General features: G+C 45.9%; 1 protein-coding gene across 3 annotated transcripts in view; it reads right to left on the reverse strand.

The window, feature by feature from the left end:
- Positions 1 to 1,980: 1,980 nt before the first annotated feature.
- The window catches only part of Smyd3 (SET and MYND domain containing 3), a 533,841-nt gene continuing 520,118 nt past the window's right edge, over positions 1,981 to 15,703 (reverse strand). For all 3 annotated transcript variants that reach the window (XM_034520300.2, XM_076914589.1, XM_076914590.1), the window contains 2 exons: positions 12,311 to 12,419; positions 1,981 to 4,279 (listed from right to left, as the gene is read on the reverse strand). In XM_034520300.2, the coding sequence (XP_034376191.1) occupies positions 4,178 to 4,279; positions 12,311 to 12,419 (211 nt within the window). In that variant the 3' untranslated portion in view covers positions 1,981 to 4,177. The remainder of the gene's footprint in view (positions 4,280 to 12,310; positions 12,420 to 15,703) is intronic.

Genomic DNA, 15,703 nt, shown 5'->3' on the forward strand with positions numbered 1-15,703 from the left:
GTCAAGTTACTGATGTGAGAAAAGCCTGCCTGCCGCTACAATGACTATGGATTAATGAGAAGGCCTCATGAAGGCTGGGGCCGCAATCAATCCTCAGCCACTGGCAACATGGATTTTAAATTGTGTTCTCTGACTGTTTCCCTCTTTGCCAAAATTATTTTGCTGTAATTTTATTGGGTAAATGTTTACCTTTGCTTGAATGTTTGCTTTGTATTAAAACTGGGTCCACGCAGGGTGCCTTCATCCTTGCACACTGCAAGGTGGCAGAGAGGGATTTCAAAGCCCTTCGGGTTTTCTCTAGGAGGCGTGAAGACAAATCTCTTAATCCAGGATCATCAGTGACTGATGAATTTCATTCAGGAAGCTTGTGAGCACAGCATCCTATCTATGACCTCTGCCCATGGACCATGACGTTAGTCCCCGACTTTCTCTTGGGGCCTTTCATTTCCCCAGTGAATTAAAGGTGAACAAACAAAGAAGTTCTCTCTTGGTTGCCCCCCTCTTGGTCTCCCACACCCCCATCTTTTCTCTTGGTCCCCTGCACCCCTGTCTTTCCAAAACATAGGAAGTTTGTTTTTCATTTGCTGAGAATGCCAGAGAGTTCACCAATGGATGGGCCCTGGAGTGTTCTAAGAACCTGGATCAGAATAGCAAATTATTCTGGTCTGTTTCTGGAAATATAGAGTGTATATTTCATCATATTAAGTGTTTAATAATATAAAGATAGTTTCAGGTTTGCTATGGTAAATGGCCCAGACAGCACTATTCTCCGCTCCTGTGTCTATGCCCTTAAAGAGGAGCTGTAGCTGTTTCTACAGAGATGGGAATACATATCTATGCCTTAACTTGAGGTTGGCATTGACCTATGGGACTAAAGCCAATGTGATGAAAGCAGGTTTGAAAAGCACTGGTTGGCTGGGAACTGATTGACTTACTGATCTTGGAACTCTCCTGGCATATGGACATATCTGGTTAGCCAACTTAAGGCGCTGTATTATAGAGTCACTCTGATTCTGTAAGCGACCCACCAAAACCAGCAATGATTCACAACCAATCAGTCCTAGGACAAACCAGAAATGTCCAGCTCAAACTGCCGCCCTACAGCAGTATGAGCTACTAAGTTCTGGGGTTGTTTGTTATACAGTATAAGCTAACTGATACAAGTTCTCTCAGTATACATTTGGAGGTCATGCAAGTTTTATTTGGCTTTTGTGTTCATGTTTCCTGAAAACATCAGAATCATTTAGTACCTATTTGTTGAATTGGGTAGAATTGACCTTTCAAGAGGCTGAGGTCAAGGTCCTCTCAGAGTTACTCAGCAAATCTGGGGGAGGAAAGATTCTAGTGCATTTGACTTCAGGCTTCTTTCCTAACAGCTGTCAGATAACCACCTATATGCTACTGTGGCTAGCAGAGACAGCATTGTCTTACGGGTGTGCTGGCTGTGTGAGAGCTGGGGCATGAGCAGAAGTACTCTTAGGAAAAGGCCCTGGAACTCATGGGTGTGCATAAGATACCCTACACACTTCATTGTTTCCATGGCACCAGAGGTTCGGCAGGTAGAGCCTAGCTTCCTGCTGTCAGCTTTCTTTGCTAAAACTTAAAAAGTTTACCTCTTCAGGCTCTGACAACCATGTGTCATTCTGATAGTGTCATCTGCCCCCCCTCCTTTGGAGGGACACTATTCTGGGTTCTGCCTTCACACCCTGCATCTGTATCCCTGTAACATAAGGAGTGAATGGAGGCCTACTATCTAAGGACCATTTCATCTGCAGCAGCCCACTGGCCTGATTTACAACCAGAATCTCACTGGAACATGAAGGACCATACTGCTTCCAGGACCAGTGAGCCATATAAAGCTCAACTCTTTTTGGACAAGGGAAATAGTTTTGTTATTTTTCTAAAGCAGAAAGATAGAGAAGCAGGCCAAGGGGTTGGGAAATAGAAAAGACAACAAAAGCAGAGAAAGCCAGACTAATGTGAATGAAGATGTGAACAGAGTTTACTATAGGGCAATAGAGCTTTGTGCTCTGCCCAACAGCACACCAAAGCACAGATTCGAGCAATTACAGAAGAAAAAAGGTTAAGAAAATTTTAAGACACACACAAAGCTTTATAAGTATGACAAAGATTTATACAAAGAGCTAACTTTAGCATCCTTTTCCTTTTGTGTGAGACTTGTTCTATTTTCTAGTAATGTCTGAAATGGCCTAGTCCTAGGATTTAAGATGATGATTCCTGTGTTGGAGAGGTATTCAGGAAGAAATAACACATGTAGTTATTCATTGCAGAGGAATAAAGACAACATTTCAAAATTGTGCTTCTTCACAAAAGACTCAGAACAGACAAAATCATCTTGAGCAAAACCCATGAGGCCAGAGGCAACATGGCACCTCATTTCAAGACATACTATAGAGCCATGTTAGCAGAAACAGCATGATCATAGATCAAGGGACTTGTGGGACTGAACAGAAAGCACAAACGTAAGCTCGTGCACCTAGAACCAGCTCCTTCTTGACAAAGGTGCCTAACCATGCAGGCTCTGTCGCTGGCTTCTTCAACAAAGTATGCAGGGAAAGTAGACACCCACATGCAAGAGACAGAAACTGAACCTTTTCACGATGGACAGATCTCAGCTCACAATGGATCAAAGAGATGCAAGATCTGAACTGGGAACATGCATGAAAACATGTCAGTAGGGGCAATGGAGTACCATAGATGCCAGAATACGTAATGGCTTTACATGATTATAGAAGCAAAGGGATCAGAACCGAAGACAAACAATTACACTGAAGTTCTATACAGCACACAAAACAACAGAGTTGAAGACAATCTCCAGAACTAGAGTATTGTTTGCCAACTATCCTTCCAATGAAGGATTCATATCTATAATACATAGTATATTTATAATATATAAGGTATTCAAAAAACAAGAATCTGATTACAAAGTGAGCAACTGCTCTGAACAGCTACAAAAACATGAGGCACAATCAATACCATCAGGGGAATTGAAACTACAATGAAATACCATGTAAGCCAGTTAAAATGCAATTAAAGCCAACAGCAAAGCAAGTAAAACTCATAACAAATGTTGGCATGGACATAGAAAACGGGGTCTCTCATACACTGCTGCTGGGAACCTAAAGCCAAAGGACAGTATAGAGGTTCAGCTAAGTGAAAATAGTGCCACCATGGGATCGAGCCATCCCACTTTGAGGTGTGTGTCAAAGGGAAACTGTGAACCCCAAACACACTTGCCTGACATGTCTACTGTGAAGTCATTCACATAATAGCCAAGGCTGCAATTACCCTAGGTGCTCACCAATTTGTATAAAGTACATATAAATAATGAGATATTGCTCAGCTATAAAGAAGAGTGAAGCTCTGTCAGCTGCAGCAGGATGCACAGAACTGGAGGAAATTATACAAAGGGAAATTGACAGGGACAGAGACAAGTCCCCTCATGTGTAAAAGTCAGGATGGGGGCAGCTGTGAGAAATAGTGAACCATGGAGGCAGAAAGACAAACAGAGGCCAGATTTGCTCAGTGATAGGTGTGCACTATGTACGTGTGTTCAGATATTGAAATATCACAGCGAACCACATTAATAAGTACAATTAAGACATGTCAATAAAAGTACACTAATACAAATCTCCTTGACATACACTTGTGCTTAGAAGTATATGTGAAAATGATTACTTTACCCATTTACTTCTATATATATGCACAGAGGACATTTGAACTTACTCTATTTTTGTTCTATTTCTGAGACAGGGTCTCTCTACATGGCCATGGCTGTCGTGGAATTCACTGTGAGAACCAAACTGGCCCTGAACTCATGGAGATCCACCTGCCTCCAACTCTCAAGTGCTGCCTGGCATTCCATTCTTCTTTTGGTAAGTTCCTGTTTCCAACGCTGACATCTTAACCGTCAAAACCACCCATGAGTAGGCAAAGCCAAGTTGCCAGTGGCATTTTGGACTCATCTTTTGTATTTATTATAATGGTTTCGCTCTACCACAAGTAAGACTTCTTATGACATGCCATAGAGACACATTTACCCACAGAAACATTGTGACTTCTACAGGAGGTCCACACAGCCAACATCACAGAGTGTGTGACCTCGGTAAGGCGTTCAATAAAGGGTGCGCCACCTCCCCTGTCCTTTTGAGTGTCCTTAGGAGGCTCTTATGTTGGCATCACATTCTTCCAGGAGAAGAATCAAATCTTCAATCAGGCTGTGTTCTCGGCCATGGGTCACTTTCATAATGTCAAAGGCCTATGGAGAAAGGACAGGTGACTGATTAATACCTCAGAACAGACAAGCCCCTGTCTGGCTTCTCATCGTTTCCTGATGACCTGGGAGTCCTATGGCCCATAAGTGAGAAATCAGTCTTTAAGAAGCTGGCAGCACCATGCTGCCTGGGTGTCTAAAAGGTGGACTCCACACTGGGTGGCCTGGGGCAGACACGATCTTCAGGGGCTATACTGATGGACAGGGTTAGGTGGGGTGTGCTCATGGGGATCAGAGGACAAAGTGAGAGAGCCGGTCCTCTCCTACCCTGTGGGTTCCAGAGACAGACCTCAGGTTGCCACTTTGGTGGCAAGACCTCTCACATGCTGTGCCATCTCACTGCCCCATGGTAGTTCTTTTTCTTGTACCTTGTTCTCACCTCCAGGTTCTTAATGACTATGTACCACACATGCATATTTAACAGTCTCTTAATGGTGTATGCCAGCACAGAGGTGGCATTTTGATGGGTGTTCCTTCAGTTTCCATGTTCAGCCTCTTACTGAATCTTGATATTCAACCTCTAGAACTTTTTTAAAAAAAAACTCGGCAGAACTTATGAATTCTCCAGGATCAAAGCACAGCAGAAATAAAGTTAGCAACCTGAAAGCAAGAAGTCTCTGCTTTGGTCACTAGTGTTGCTCCTGGGACAGCAGTTTCTATGCCAAGGAAGTCCAAGCAACATGCAGAGACCATATGTGGGCATCTCTGGGTGACTAACTCCAGATATGTGCCCAGCAAAGCTTCAGATGACCCCAGAATCCATGCAGAAGCCAGCCAGGCAATGTGGAAACACTGGAGAGCATTCCTGCTGTCTTAGTTAGGGCTTTACTTCTGTGAACAGATACCATGACCAAGGCAACTCTTATAAAGGACAATATTTAATTGGGGCTGGATTACAGGTTCAGAGGTTCAGTCCATTATCATCAAGGTAGCATCCAGGAAGGCATGGTGCAGGAAGAGCTAAGAGTTCTGTATCTTATTTTGAAGGCAGCTAGGACCAGGGCCTTAAAGCCAAGGCCCACAGTGACACACCTACTCCGACAAGGCCACACCTACTCTAACAAAGCTACACCTTCTAATGGTGCACTCCTTGGGCCAAGCATATTCAAACCACCACACCTGCTGTGCTCAATTCCAATTCCTGACTCAGAACTCTGAACATGATCTTACTGTTCTTCATTCTACTGAGACTTTGGATGGTTTGCTATGGAGTGAAGAATGGTCTGACCAGCACAGTGCACTGTTCAATGAGAGACAGGATGCAAACAGGGGAGGGAATCCAGAGCTACTGTATCGGGTGTGACTGTGCTCTAAAAGACACTTTACGGTGGTGCCGGTGGCTGTGATGCACCAGGCAATGAGCTCCAGGACAACCTGATACCTGCACACCCCACTGAGGACAAGTACAGTAACTCTCAGCAGTCACAGCCATTGTCCACTACTCGGTGCTAATTTAAAGTCAGCATGATTCACCCTTTACAGGTGTGGACAGCTCTACCATGTTTGTGGACATTATTTCATAAACTACTATTAAAAAGTTAGGTCACTTCCATCTGACTTTGGTTATGATATGACATAGATCTTCTAGTCTATGGGTTGGCTCCTGGTGCTATTATTGTTGTGCGTGTCTCCCTCAACCTCTGTGTGTGTGTGTGTGTGTGTGTGTGTGTGTGTGTGTATGTTTTGGAGAGGCAGGAGATGGGGTTGCAATTAGATGTTGGGAGAAAAAAGGAAGAATATGAAGGATATTTGAGAACAAGCCTTCGTGGCTCTGGACTGCGACTGGCAGTCGGGCCCACAGAAAGGGCCAGGACAGATGCAGGGAACTTGTTTCTTCTTAATCTGCACAGTTCTGGCCTGCAGTTATGGCACACATGTCCCAAGGCAGGGCTTGTTGGAGTAGAGGGACAAGCAGGAGCTGCCCCACCCTGTAAGCAGCCAAGCTCTAGGCCACATCTGGTGCTTCCTGTTTTATTCTCATTTCCCTGTTCCTCCCTGGGCCTTCTGCTGCACTGGACATGCTGAGTCTGAGACAGAGACCTGTATGATGGTGTCAATACAAAGGATTCTGGATCAGATAGATCCCTCATGGCAAATTCTCCTACTTGAAAGCCACTGTGGCCATCTGGTCCCCTCCTTACTTGTGATTTGCTGAGGATGAATGTTCTCTGCTAGAGCCCCCTGTAAACAGGACCTGGCCCTGCATACCACCCTGAGAAAGGGCTCAGCTGCCACAGCGCCCTCTGCTGGCGAGTTCTCACAGCTCCTAAGCAGACCAGAGGCCCTACCTGATGTTTCTGGCCGGTTCTCCACTAGGAGAGAGACCCTGGACTTTCTGTGACTTGATCGACAGCCTAATGACAATGCCGTCATCTTGTCCTGGCAGTGGAAGGCTAATCTGTGTTTTCCCAAGCACCTCTCCTGTTCCAGTCTTTCTGCCTCAGTACCCTCCTGCAGTTCCGGTTCTAACCAGAATTTTCCTGTGCACTGAAGGGACAGAGCTGCAATCTGATAGGACCCAGCAGATAGGGAAGGTGCCACCATCGGGGCTCACAGCCATACTGTCCAGGCTGCTCCTGCAGGGCAAAAAACGTCCATCTAGACACCCTGATCGGAAGAAACTGCTCCAACTCACCTGGTCTGAGAGGGGGCAGAGTGGGATGCCCAGCCCTCAGGCCTCACCCCAGTGTCCACTCTGCCTGACCTGCACAGCCTCCAGCTGTGGACAGTGTAGTGGCAGTGGAGAAGAAACAGAGCCTCCTGGGCATAGCTTCTCGACAGCCTGAGGACCCTGGGGTGTGGCCCAGGTCAAATGATGTTGGCCATGCTCTGTGCCCTCTCATTGGCTGATGAGGGTCATATTGGGATGGGGTACTACCGCTCTAGGATCCTATGCACCACAACGGCTAGACGCCAAAGATGAGAGAGTATTAACATGAGGACAGTGTGTGGGGGGGATAAAGATCAAAGTGTATCACGTGTGTAGAAATAAGAGCTTAGGTGTAATTAATAATCAAGATTTTTCTCTGAGTGATAGTTAGATACATTAGAGAAATTGAGAGAAAGAAGAAAAGACTGGTAAGTCTACCAGCGACTTTCATGTATTTGTAGGTGTCAGCGATGTGACATGAACAGGCAGACCTGGTGATGGAGGACAAGATCTGGTTCTTGTCCTGGACACCACTTGTGTCTGCCATGGTCCTGGGGCAAATGCATGCCTGAGACGGAAGAGAGCCCTGAATGGGCTCAGGTCACCTCTCCATCTCAGCTGAAGGTGAAGAGTGTTTTCTTTCACCTCACCCCCAAAACGAAGCTACAGTAAATCTTGGACAAGCCAGAACAATGGCAGCCAGGAACTCTGAGACTCCCTGCTCTCAGCGCCTCCCAATGCTACACATGTGTATGTCAGAGGGGACAATTCCAGTTTAATTTCCTGTAGTGCATATAAAACAGATTAAGGAAATTTAAATTCGAGCAGGCTTGGTTTGGGAAGTGCTTCTCTCTTGCCATTAAATTTTATTTTTTTAATGGTGGCATTTAAAAGGAGCCTGCATGCAGTCTCACATGGAGGACTCATTTGAAGCCTCCAGCGGGATGTGCTACACCCCATACAGATTCTGAATGTTACACTGGAAATGACACAGTCTGCCAAATGAGAGGCAAAGGGCTCTCTGAGAAATAAAGAAAAAAAGGCTCCCATGACAGATTTCCATCTCATCATATCTTTTTTAAACATAATTTTAGAATTGTGACCATGTATTAAATAGAATGAATGAGATCAAATTATGATTTAAAGCTGGAACCAATATGGCTTTCTTATTAATTTTTAATATAAATATATTATGTTTATCAAGGATCTCCTATGCTTTCTACTGTGAGCCTGGGGAATGCAATAAATGACTTCCCCAGGCATGATTTGAATATGGATATAAAAATCAGAAGGAAAAGAAACACATAAGAGCCTATGCATCAGGTCACCACAGCGGGACATGGAGAAGAGTTTCCCTCTTCTGTCCATCCCAAGATGAAAGCCCTGTGTGGGCTGGGGGAGGTAGTCCTGGCATTCAGCAGGGAACATCAGGAAAAGCTGTGCCCAGAGGCACCTCCAGAGCCACTGATTACAGCAGGCAGCAGGGAACCCCAAAGTCTCTGAGGATCTCTGTGAGCTCAGAAGCTTCCCTGCACACTGCTCTATACTGTCTAAGACTCACTCTAAGTGTCAAGTACCCTTGAGGGGTACACTCCAGGGAGGCAAACTATCCTTGGAGAGATCACCTGTTTGGTCATTTACGCTATATTGATAGGCAGCTCCAGTGATTAGGTCAGGGCCCTTGCTGTGGGAGGGTCTCTGGCCCTATCAGACGACCTGTGCCTATGAAATCCTCACAGAGAAAGCTGAGTCCTGGGATGCCCACAGGAAGGGTCCAGGTGTGGTGAGCTCAGGGACGCCTGTCAGTGGCAAAGACAATGCTGGAAAGAGCTGTGGTTGGGGATAGAGCGACAGTCCTGTGGTTAAGAGCACTGAACCGTTATTCTTGCAGAAGATGCCAGTGCAGTTCCCAGCACCCATAAATCAGCCCACAACTGTCAGGAACTCCAGTTTCAGGAGATTTAGTGCCTTTTCCTTACCCCCACAGGCACTGCACACACATGGTTCACACACATACATTCAGGGAAGGTGCACATGTGCGCACACACACATAGATGTTACTGTGTTAGTATCTTTAACCTGTCAATTTACTATTTCAAAATATTTACTTATTTTTATTTTATATGTTGAGTGTTTGGCCTGCATGCACACACGTGTATTGCATGCTTATCTAGTCCCCTCAGAAGCCAGGAGAGGGCAATGGATCCCCCAGAGGTGGACTTACAGACGGTATAAGGTATCCTGTGAGTGTTGGGAATTAACCTGCAAGAGCAGTAAATGTTCTGAATTGTGAGCAATCTCTCTAGAAACAACCCAATCAATATTAACACAGTAACCGAGAATCTCTGAAGGAGTCTTGCACTTTCCCAAGACCTTGGTGTCATTGAATGAAAGCACACCTTGGGTTGCTTGTGCTGTGTGACATGGAGTCTTGATTTTGTTTCTGAGTACTGTTATTGATTTCTAATTTGATTCCACTGAGGCCAGAGTATTTATTTATCGCTTACACTTATGAACCAGTCACATTAATTGATTATTTGTTTAATGTCCCAGAATGTGTCATGGGGTGTCCTGTGATGTGTTCTTTACGAGTTTGTGAAAGATGTCTATTCTGCCTTTATGAGTAAGGTATTTTATAAACGTCACTAGTGGTAGTAGTAAATTTCTCTCTATCTTTGTTGATATTCTGTCTACTTGTTCTTATGAACTGTAGATAGAGGCTTCATGTTTACTTATACTTGTGGTTTTCTGTTTTCTTTCAGGTCTACAGGTTTGGTTTAGTTAGGTTTTGAGACAGAGTCTTGCTATGCTACCCAGACTGGCCTTGAATTTGCAAGGATGACCAGCCTGGTTTCCAATTAGTCATCCTCATGCCTCAGGCTCCACACAAAGGTCTACCGGGTTTTGTTTGTACTGTTTGAAACTGTGTGCTTTGACACAGCTATGCTTAGTGTTGTTGCCTCTTGGGGTAGACGGACTGCGTTTACATTCCATGACGTCCTTCATCTCTAGTCGTTTTCTTTACGTTGTAGTCTACTCATATATTAACATAATCACTGCAGCTATACTTTGATTATATTTTCATGATGTATCTTCTCCTGCCTTTTAACTTTCAGTCTATCCATAGCATTATGTTTCAAGAGACTCTTATAGACAGCACAAACTTCGGGTACTTTCAAATACATCTGCTCTACTAATTTTTGCCTTCCAGAGTATTCGACCAGTGTTTCTCAGCCTAAAGTTCCTCATGTTGTGCTGACTCCAACCATAAAATTAGTTTTATTGTTACTTCATAACTGTAATCTCAACATCTTGAAGTTTTCCTTTTTGTTTTAATCTGTTTATAGTTTTAGTTATAGTTTTTACTCAGAGTAGCAGCAGAATTTAATCAACAACTTGTGGTGAATTAAGCAGAATATATCAGAACTGCTGTGTCTCGGAGAGAGAGGTTTTTGTACCTTAGTGTTTCATTTTCCGAACAGGAATGGAAACACCTCTCTTGCTTTTTGGTACATTATTGGTTTCTACTGAAACCTTCACACAGCAGATCAAGTTAAGTGTCTTCTGTCTAGATAGATGGACTGGTTGACATGTACTTGACCAGATAGGAGAAGGGACGTTCTTCCTGAGACTGCAGGAGGTTGCTCTAACATTCATCTGAGAAAGGTACCAAAGAAAGAGAAAGAGGAAGAGATGGTCACCTCCAGGAAGCCCCAGTGTTGTTCCCATTGGCTGGTGGCTGCTGTCAGTTAAAGACCAGGAGCAGACAATGTAGCTAGCGTCCAATACAAGTTGGTGTTAATAATCCTTTAGGCATTTATTACCTTTCTTGTCCCTTTGGACACTCCCCGGGAAGCCTTACTGCAGTGCTTGATCCTTCCACCACAGCTCTCTGACACATGAGTACTGGGGCCCAGGAGACCCCCTCCAGGTATCAAAGGCTCCCCAAGAAAGCCTATAGGCCATGTCTCCTATGACTCACCAGTTACAGGGACCAGATAGCCACATGACTGCCATGACATGGTTAGAGGATGTTCTGAAGGGGGGAGGGCGGGGGCCGGCCAGGAGAGCCCTGGGCTGCTCCACTCAGTCAGGCTCCTTAAGAGGTTGAAACTAAGTTCCCCTTTAGCAAAGTGTCCAGCAGTAACCCACGCCCTCCATTTCATTTTCCAACAGGGACTGCTAAGATTATATTGCCCTCTCTCACTCCTTCCCTTCCCATTTCTCCAACAATGAATACATTTTCAGGATTTCGCCTGATGCTGAGCTAGTTACGAGGATGAGAGCGAGGAGTCCCAGGCTGCAGGGGTTGGAAAGGAACCCCCTGCTCACACACACACACACAGAGGGAGGGAGGGAGGGAGGGAGGGAGGGAGGGAGGGAGGGAGGGAGGGAGGGAGAAAGAGAGAGAGAGAGAGAGAGAGAGAGAGAGAGAGAGAGAGAGAGAGACTGAAATGCTGAAAGTTCTCAACTGGCAGAGCCAGCAAAGAGTTGTAAGAACCAAGTTAACAAAAACATTGGAGCTGAGCCCTGAAGGACCAGTACAGTCCTGCCAGGCCCAGTGGGCTGGGAAGTACATTTAAGGTAGAGGAAATAGCTTTGTAAAGACCTTAAAGTTAGTAAGTCAGTATTGACCAAAGCCTGCCCTGGCAGTGTGGAGGGGATGGGGGAGTGATACAGAGATTACAGTCTGATGGGCAGGTCTTGCCTACCCCAAGAAGACACATATTATACTCAGAGGATGTGGAGAAGGGTGATTTGTGGGACTGGGCACATGTGTACTGGTGTTCTGAAACTCACAGCAGAGTAATTGTTAAAATTATGATGATTAGGATCCTGGGGAGATAGTTCAGTAGATTAAGCGTTTGTTGTGTGAACATGAGGAACTGAGTTCAAGCCAGAGGACCCACGTTAGAAGCTGGGGCTATAGGAGCAGATTTGTAATCCCCAGTGCTGGGTGTGGAGACAGTCAGGTCTCTGATGCTCACTAGGGAGTGAGTCTAGTCAGTGAGCTTCAAGCCAGCAAGATCCCACGTCTCCCCCAAATAAGGCTCTTAAGGAATGACACCTAGTTGACCTCTGTATCTTCATGCATGTACACATACCTGCACACACATGTGCATGCGTGGGCATACTTAATACACAGGCAGGTTGATTCTATACTGACAGTGTAAAACGAATTACATTTGAATACATTTAACCAACAGAAATTGGCTACTGTTACAAGTGTTGTTAAACATTTACCAGCACACTTGGGCATGTGTGTGCTCACATGCTAAAAGCAGAGCTTCACAATCACCGAGTAGAGGCCTGGCAAGGACCAGAGAAAGGTACACCGGGCTGAACCCAAGTCTTGGCACACTCACCAGCCTGAGATTCTTCATGGCTTGGGGAAACATGCCTTGATGGAGCTGCAGCTTGCCAACTTTCATCACTTGCACACCTCTGACGGGATGGCTTCCGGGAAAAAAAATCCTGGAAGAGATCAAAAGGCGAACAGTGAGGGTAGCTCTCACTTCCGCAGTCAGTATTTCATCCAAAGACTGGGACACAGAGGAAGAGCTGGCCGTGACTGTTAATGAGCTCCTGAAGGGAAATTGGCTTGTGATCTAGAAGCCAATACGGAGACGAGATAATATATAGCCTTCCTTCAGATCCCCAGCTACCTCCTGCATTTGGGGCGGGGTGAAGAGACATCCATCTGGCCCTATGTATTTACATCGAGAGAACGCTGCATTATGTTTTGGAGTATGAAGCTGCTCCTGGTCCTCTTCCATGAAGCTCCAACATGAACCCGCCTCATCAATATATACTTGTGGAATAAATGAAAGCGATCTGCTATGCGGGAACATTAATCACGGGCCGCACAGACTCACAGATGAAGAGCAGCTCAAGCAGAGAGAGCATGGGGCTCAAATTATCTAAGAGATGGAGCCAAAGATGGCCACGTGACCATCTAGGCAGCTGGCTCCCTCCTCTGGAGAAGCCGCACTGGGGGTGTGGCCAGATACTTTCAATATATATTTGCTGGCTAAATGGAGGAGCTTTTCCTTTGATTCCAAATAGATCCTGCCACGCCTCTGCTGCAAAGCTCTTCGACTGAATCTTGATTGTGGAGTCCGTCATGGTCCACCTTTCCTACAGCACCTCATGCTTACTTTCTCTCGCCAGTGGTTAAGGTACCCAGTCTGTAGTGTATTCCCATGGTAGTCAGCACATGCAACCCATACTTGAGGTCTTTCTTATTGTCTTAGTTTCTTTTCCCGTTAATAAAATACCTTGACAAGAGTAACTTAAAGGAGAAAGGGTTTATTCGACTCATGGTTCCAGGTGACAGTCTACCATGGCAGGGGATTTGCAGTGGCAGGAGTTTGAGAATCCTTCGAGTAATACATATTCAGTTCAAATTTGTTGACCAGAGTGGATGGAGAAAGCAACACAGTGTTTGATGGAGAGAATGGACTGGTGACTGGGTGGCTTGGAGAAGGATGAATAGCATAAGCTGGCTCCCAAGAACTTGGATTGACTGTAGGAACGGAAGGATAGGCATGGAGTTAGGCAGCCAGAGAGTGCAACCAGGACATACTCCTGATGTGAAGACAGGAGGGCCTGCCTTGGTTCCATGGCCACACAGACATTCCAGGTTCTTACCTAGACAGTGCTAGCCCTGTGTGGCTCAGCTTCGGCTGCCCTTTACCCGAGAGCCCACTGAATCCATATTTAAGGCCTCCTGTGCAACAGATCTTCAGCACCCCCATTCCCCCAAGTCAGCTCCTCTCTGTGAAATGAAATATAGAAGCCTATCCATTCATGCTCTTAAAAAGGAAGATTGCTGACCTGGGGGCAAGCACTGTGCCACAGAAGGCGGACCGTGCCTCTTTAAAGAACCAGAAAGGGAGGAGATGGAGAACAAAGCAGACACCTGGGTCCCCAGTCTCCTTCATCTCTGGTGAACGCTATGAGGTCAGTCACTTCACCTCTTGTCCCTTACAGAATGAACATCATTACAGAGTTGTATGGAAATGATTTCAAGATCCTCAGACAAAAGGCTTAAGTGCAGGATGCCATTATCAGAAGGTAATTGCCCTGGACACGTTCCCTGAAAAGCACACCTGGATTTGGGATTTTATTTTATTGCTGTGAATATGGTATAGTTAAATTTAAAGGCCAAAAAGTAATTTTATACTAATAATCTCTCTGCTAAGTGGGTGTCTGTCATGTCAGTGAGCAGAAGAGAAGAAAATCTTTGGTTCTGTGATAGCAGAGAAAGTGGTGCCTAATTACACCGTGACAGGTACCTGCCTCAGTCACGGGAAGATTAAAAACTGAGTGGAGTTTCTTAAGAGGAGGTGAGCAGAAGGCTCCCATGGGGAGCAGGGGACACCCACACAAAACTCCAGAGTGGCTGACTCTAGTGAGAAGCTGCTGGAGATTTTTGTTCCCAGAGGCCTCCCAGCTTAAGTGTGGAATCAGACTCCTGCTTACTGGTTGGAGCAGCACCCCAGGGAGCTCTGGGGGAGGCTCACTGCTGCTGGGTGGCCCACCTAGGGTGTGGTCTTTCCATCAACCTCCTGCAAAGGGCAGTAATGCGAGAGTGTGGGGGTCTGCTGGTCTCACCTACTGGAATCAGATATCAATCACAGATGCACAGAAAACCTGAAGGTGTGCTGGGGTGAAACAGGAATTAGGGTGTCAACGTGAGGGGGAGTTCAGCTGTGAGAAGCTGGGTTCTAAGTCCAGTGCTTTCAGACCTCTGCAGAAGTTCAAGGTCTGTTCTTACCCTTGGTGAACACAGAGCCAAGCTGAAGAAATGAGGATTAAGTCACAACATAGAGAGGAGCATGGGTATCCCTCCCCACTGCCAACGTAGCAGGGAAGCACCACAGTGACTTGGGGAACAGCAAGAGTGGGCTGGTTTAGACTAAGGAGAGGATTGTGTGATCGTTTGTATGTGCTTGACCCAGGGAGTGGCATTGTCAGATATGGCCCTGTTGGAGTGGGTGTGGCCCTGTTGGAGTGGGTGTGGCCCTGTTGGAGTGGGTGTGGCCTTGTTGGAGTGGCCGTGTCACTGAGGGCAGAGGGTCAAGACCCTCACTTAGCTGCCCGGAAGTCAGTTTTCCACTAGCCAGCTTCAGAAGAAGATGTAGAACTCTTTGCCTGCATCCTGCCTGCCTAGATGCTGCCCTCCTCCCACCTTGATGATGATGGGCTGAACCTCTGAACCTGTAAGCCAGCCCAATTAAATGTTGTCCTCTGTAAGACTTGTCTTGGTCATGGTGTCTGATCACAGCAGTAAAACCCTAACTAAGACAAATGGGATGCTGGGCTCAGCCTGTGGGTATGGGAAGGGGTAGGTCATTCTACCAATAGTAGGGGAGGCTAGATGCAGATGTGGAGGGGAGGTACCCTCAGGCCAGGATACCCACTGCAGACATATCAAGTTCCCAAGTCTTCTTGTCAGGTGACATTCTACTGAGGGAAAGGAAAATATGTCACCAGGTAGGAACCGGGGAGAAATAGAAAATAAAAGGCCCTAGTGTCAAAGAGAGTGGATGCTATATTAAATCCTTTTAAAAAAAAAGGGGGGGGAGGGGGTGGGAAGGACTTGAGACAAATAAGGTCATAGCGTTGACTGACTCAACAGGATGTGGGGACCTGCTGGAAAACAGCAGTCACAGGTGACCCACCCCCAACCCTGATTCAGAAACACCCCCACAAAGACACAAATAATTCTATAACACCATAATCAGCTGACTGGC

The sequence above is a fragment of the Arvicanthis niloticus genome, chromosome 16, assembly GCF_011762505.2.
Source record: "Arvicanthis niloticus isolate mArvNil1 chromosome 16, mArvNil1.pat.X, whole genome shotgun sequence".
Taxonomy (NCBI): Eukaryota; Metazoa; Chordata; class Mammalia; order Rodentia; family Muridae; genus Arvicanthis; species Arvicanthis niloticus.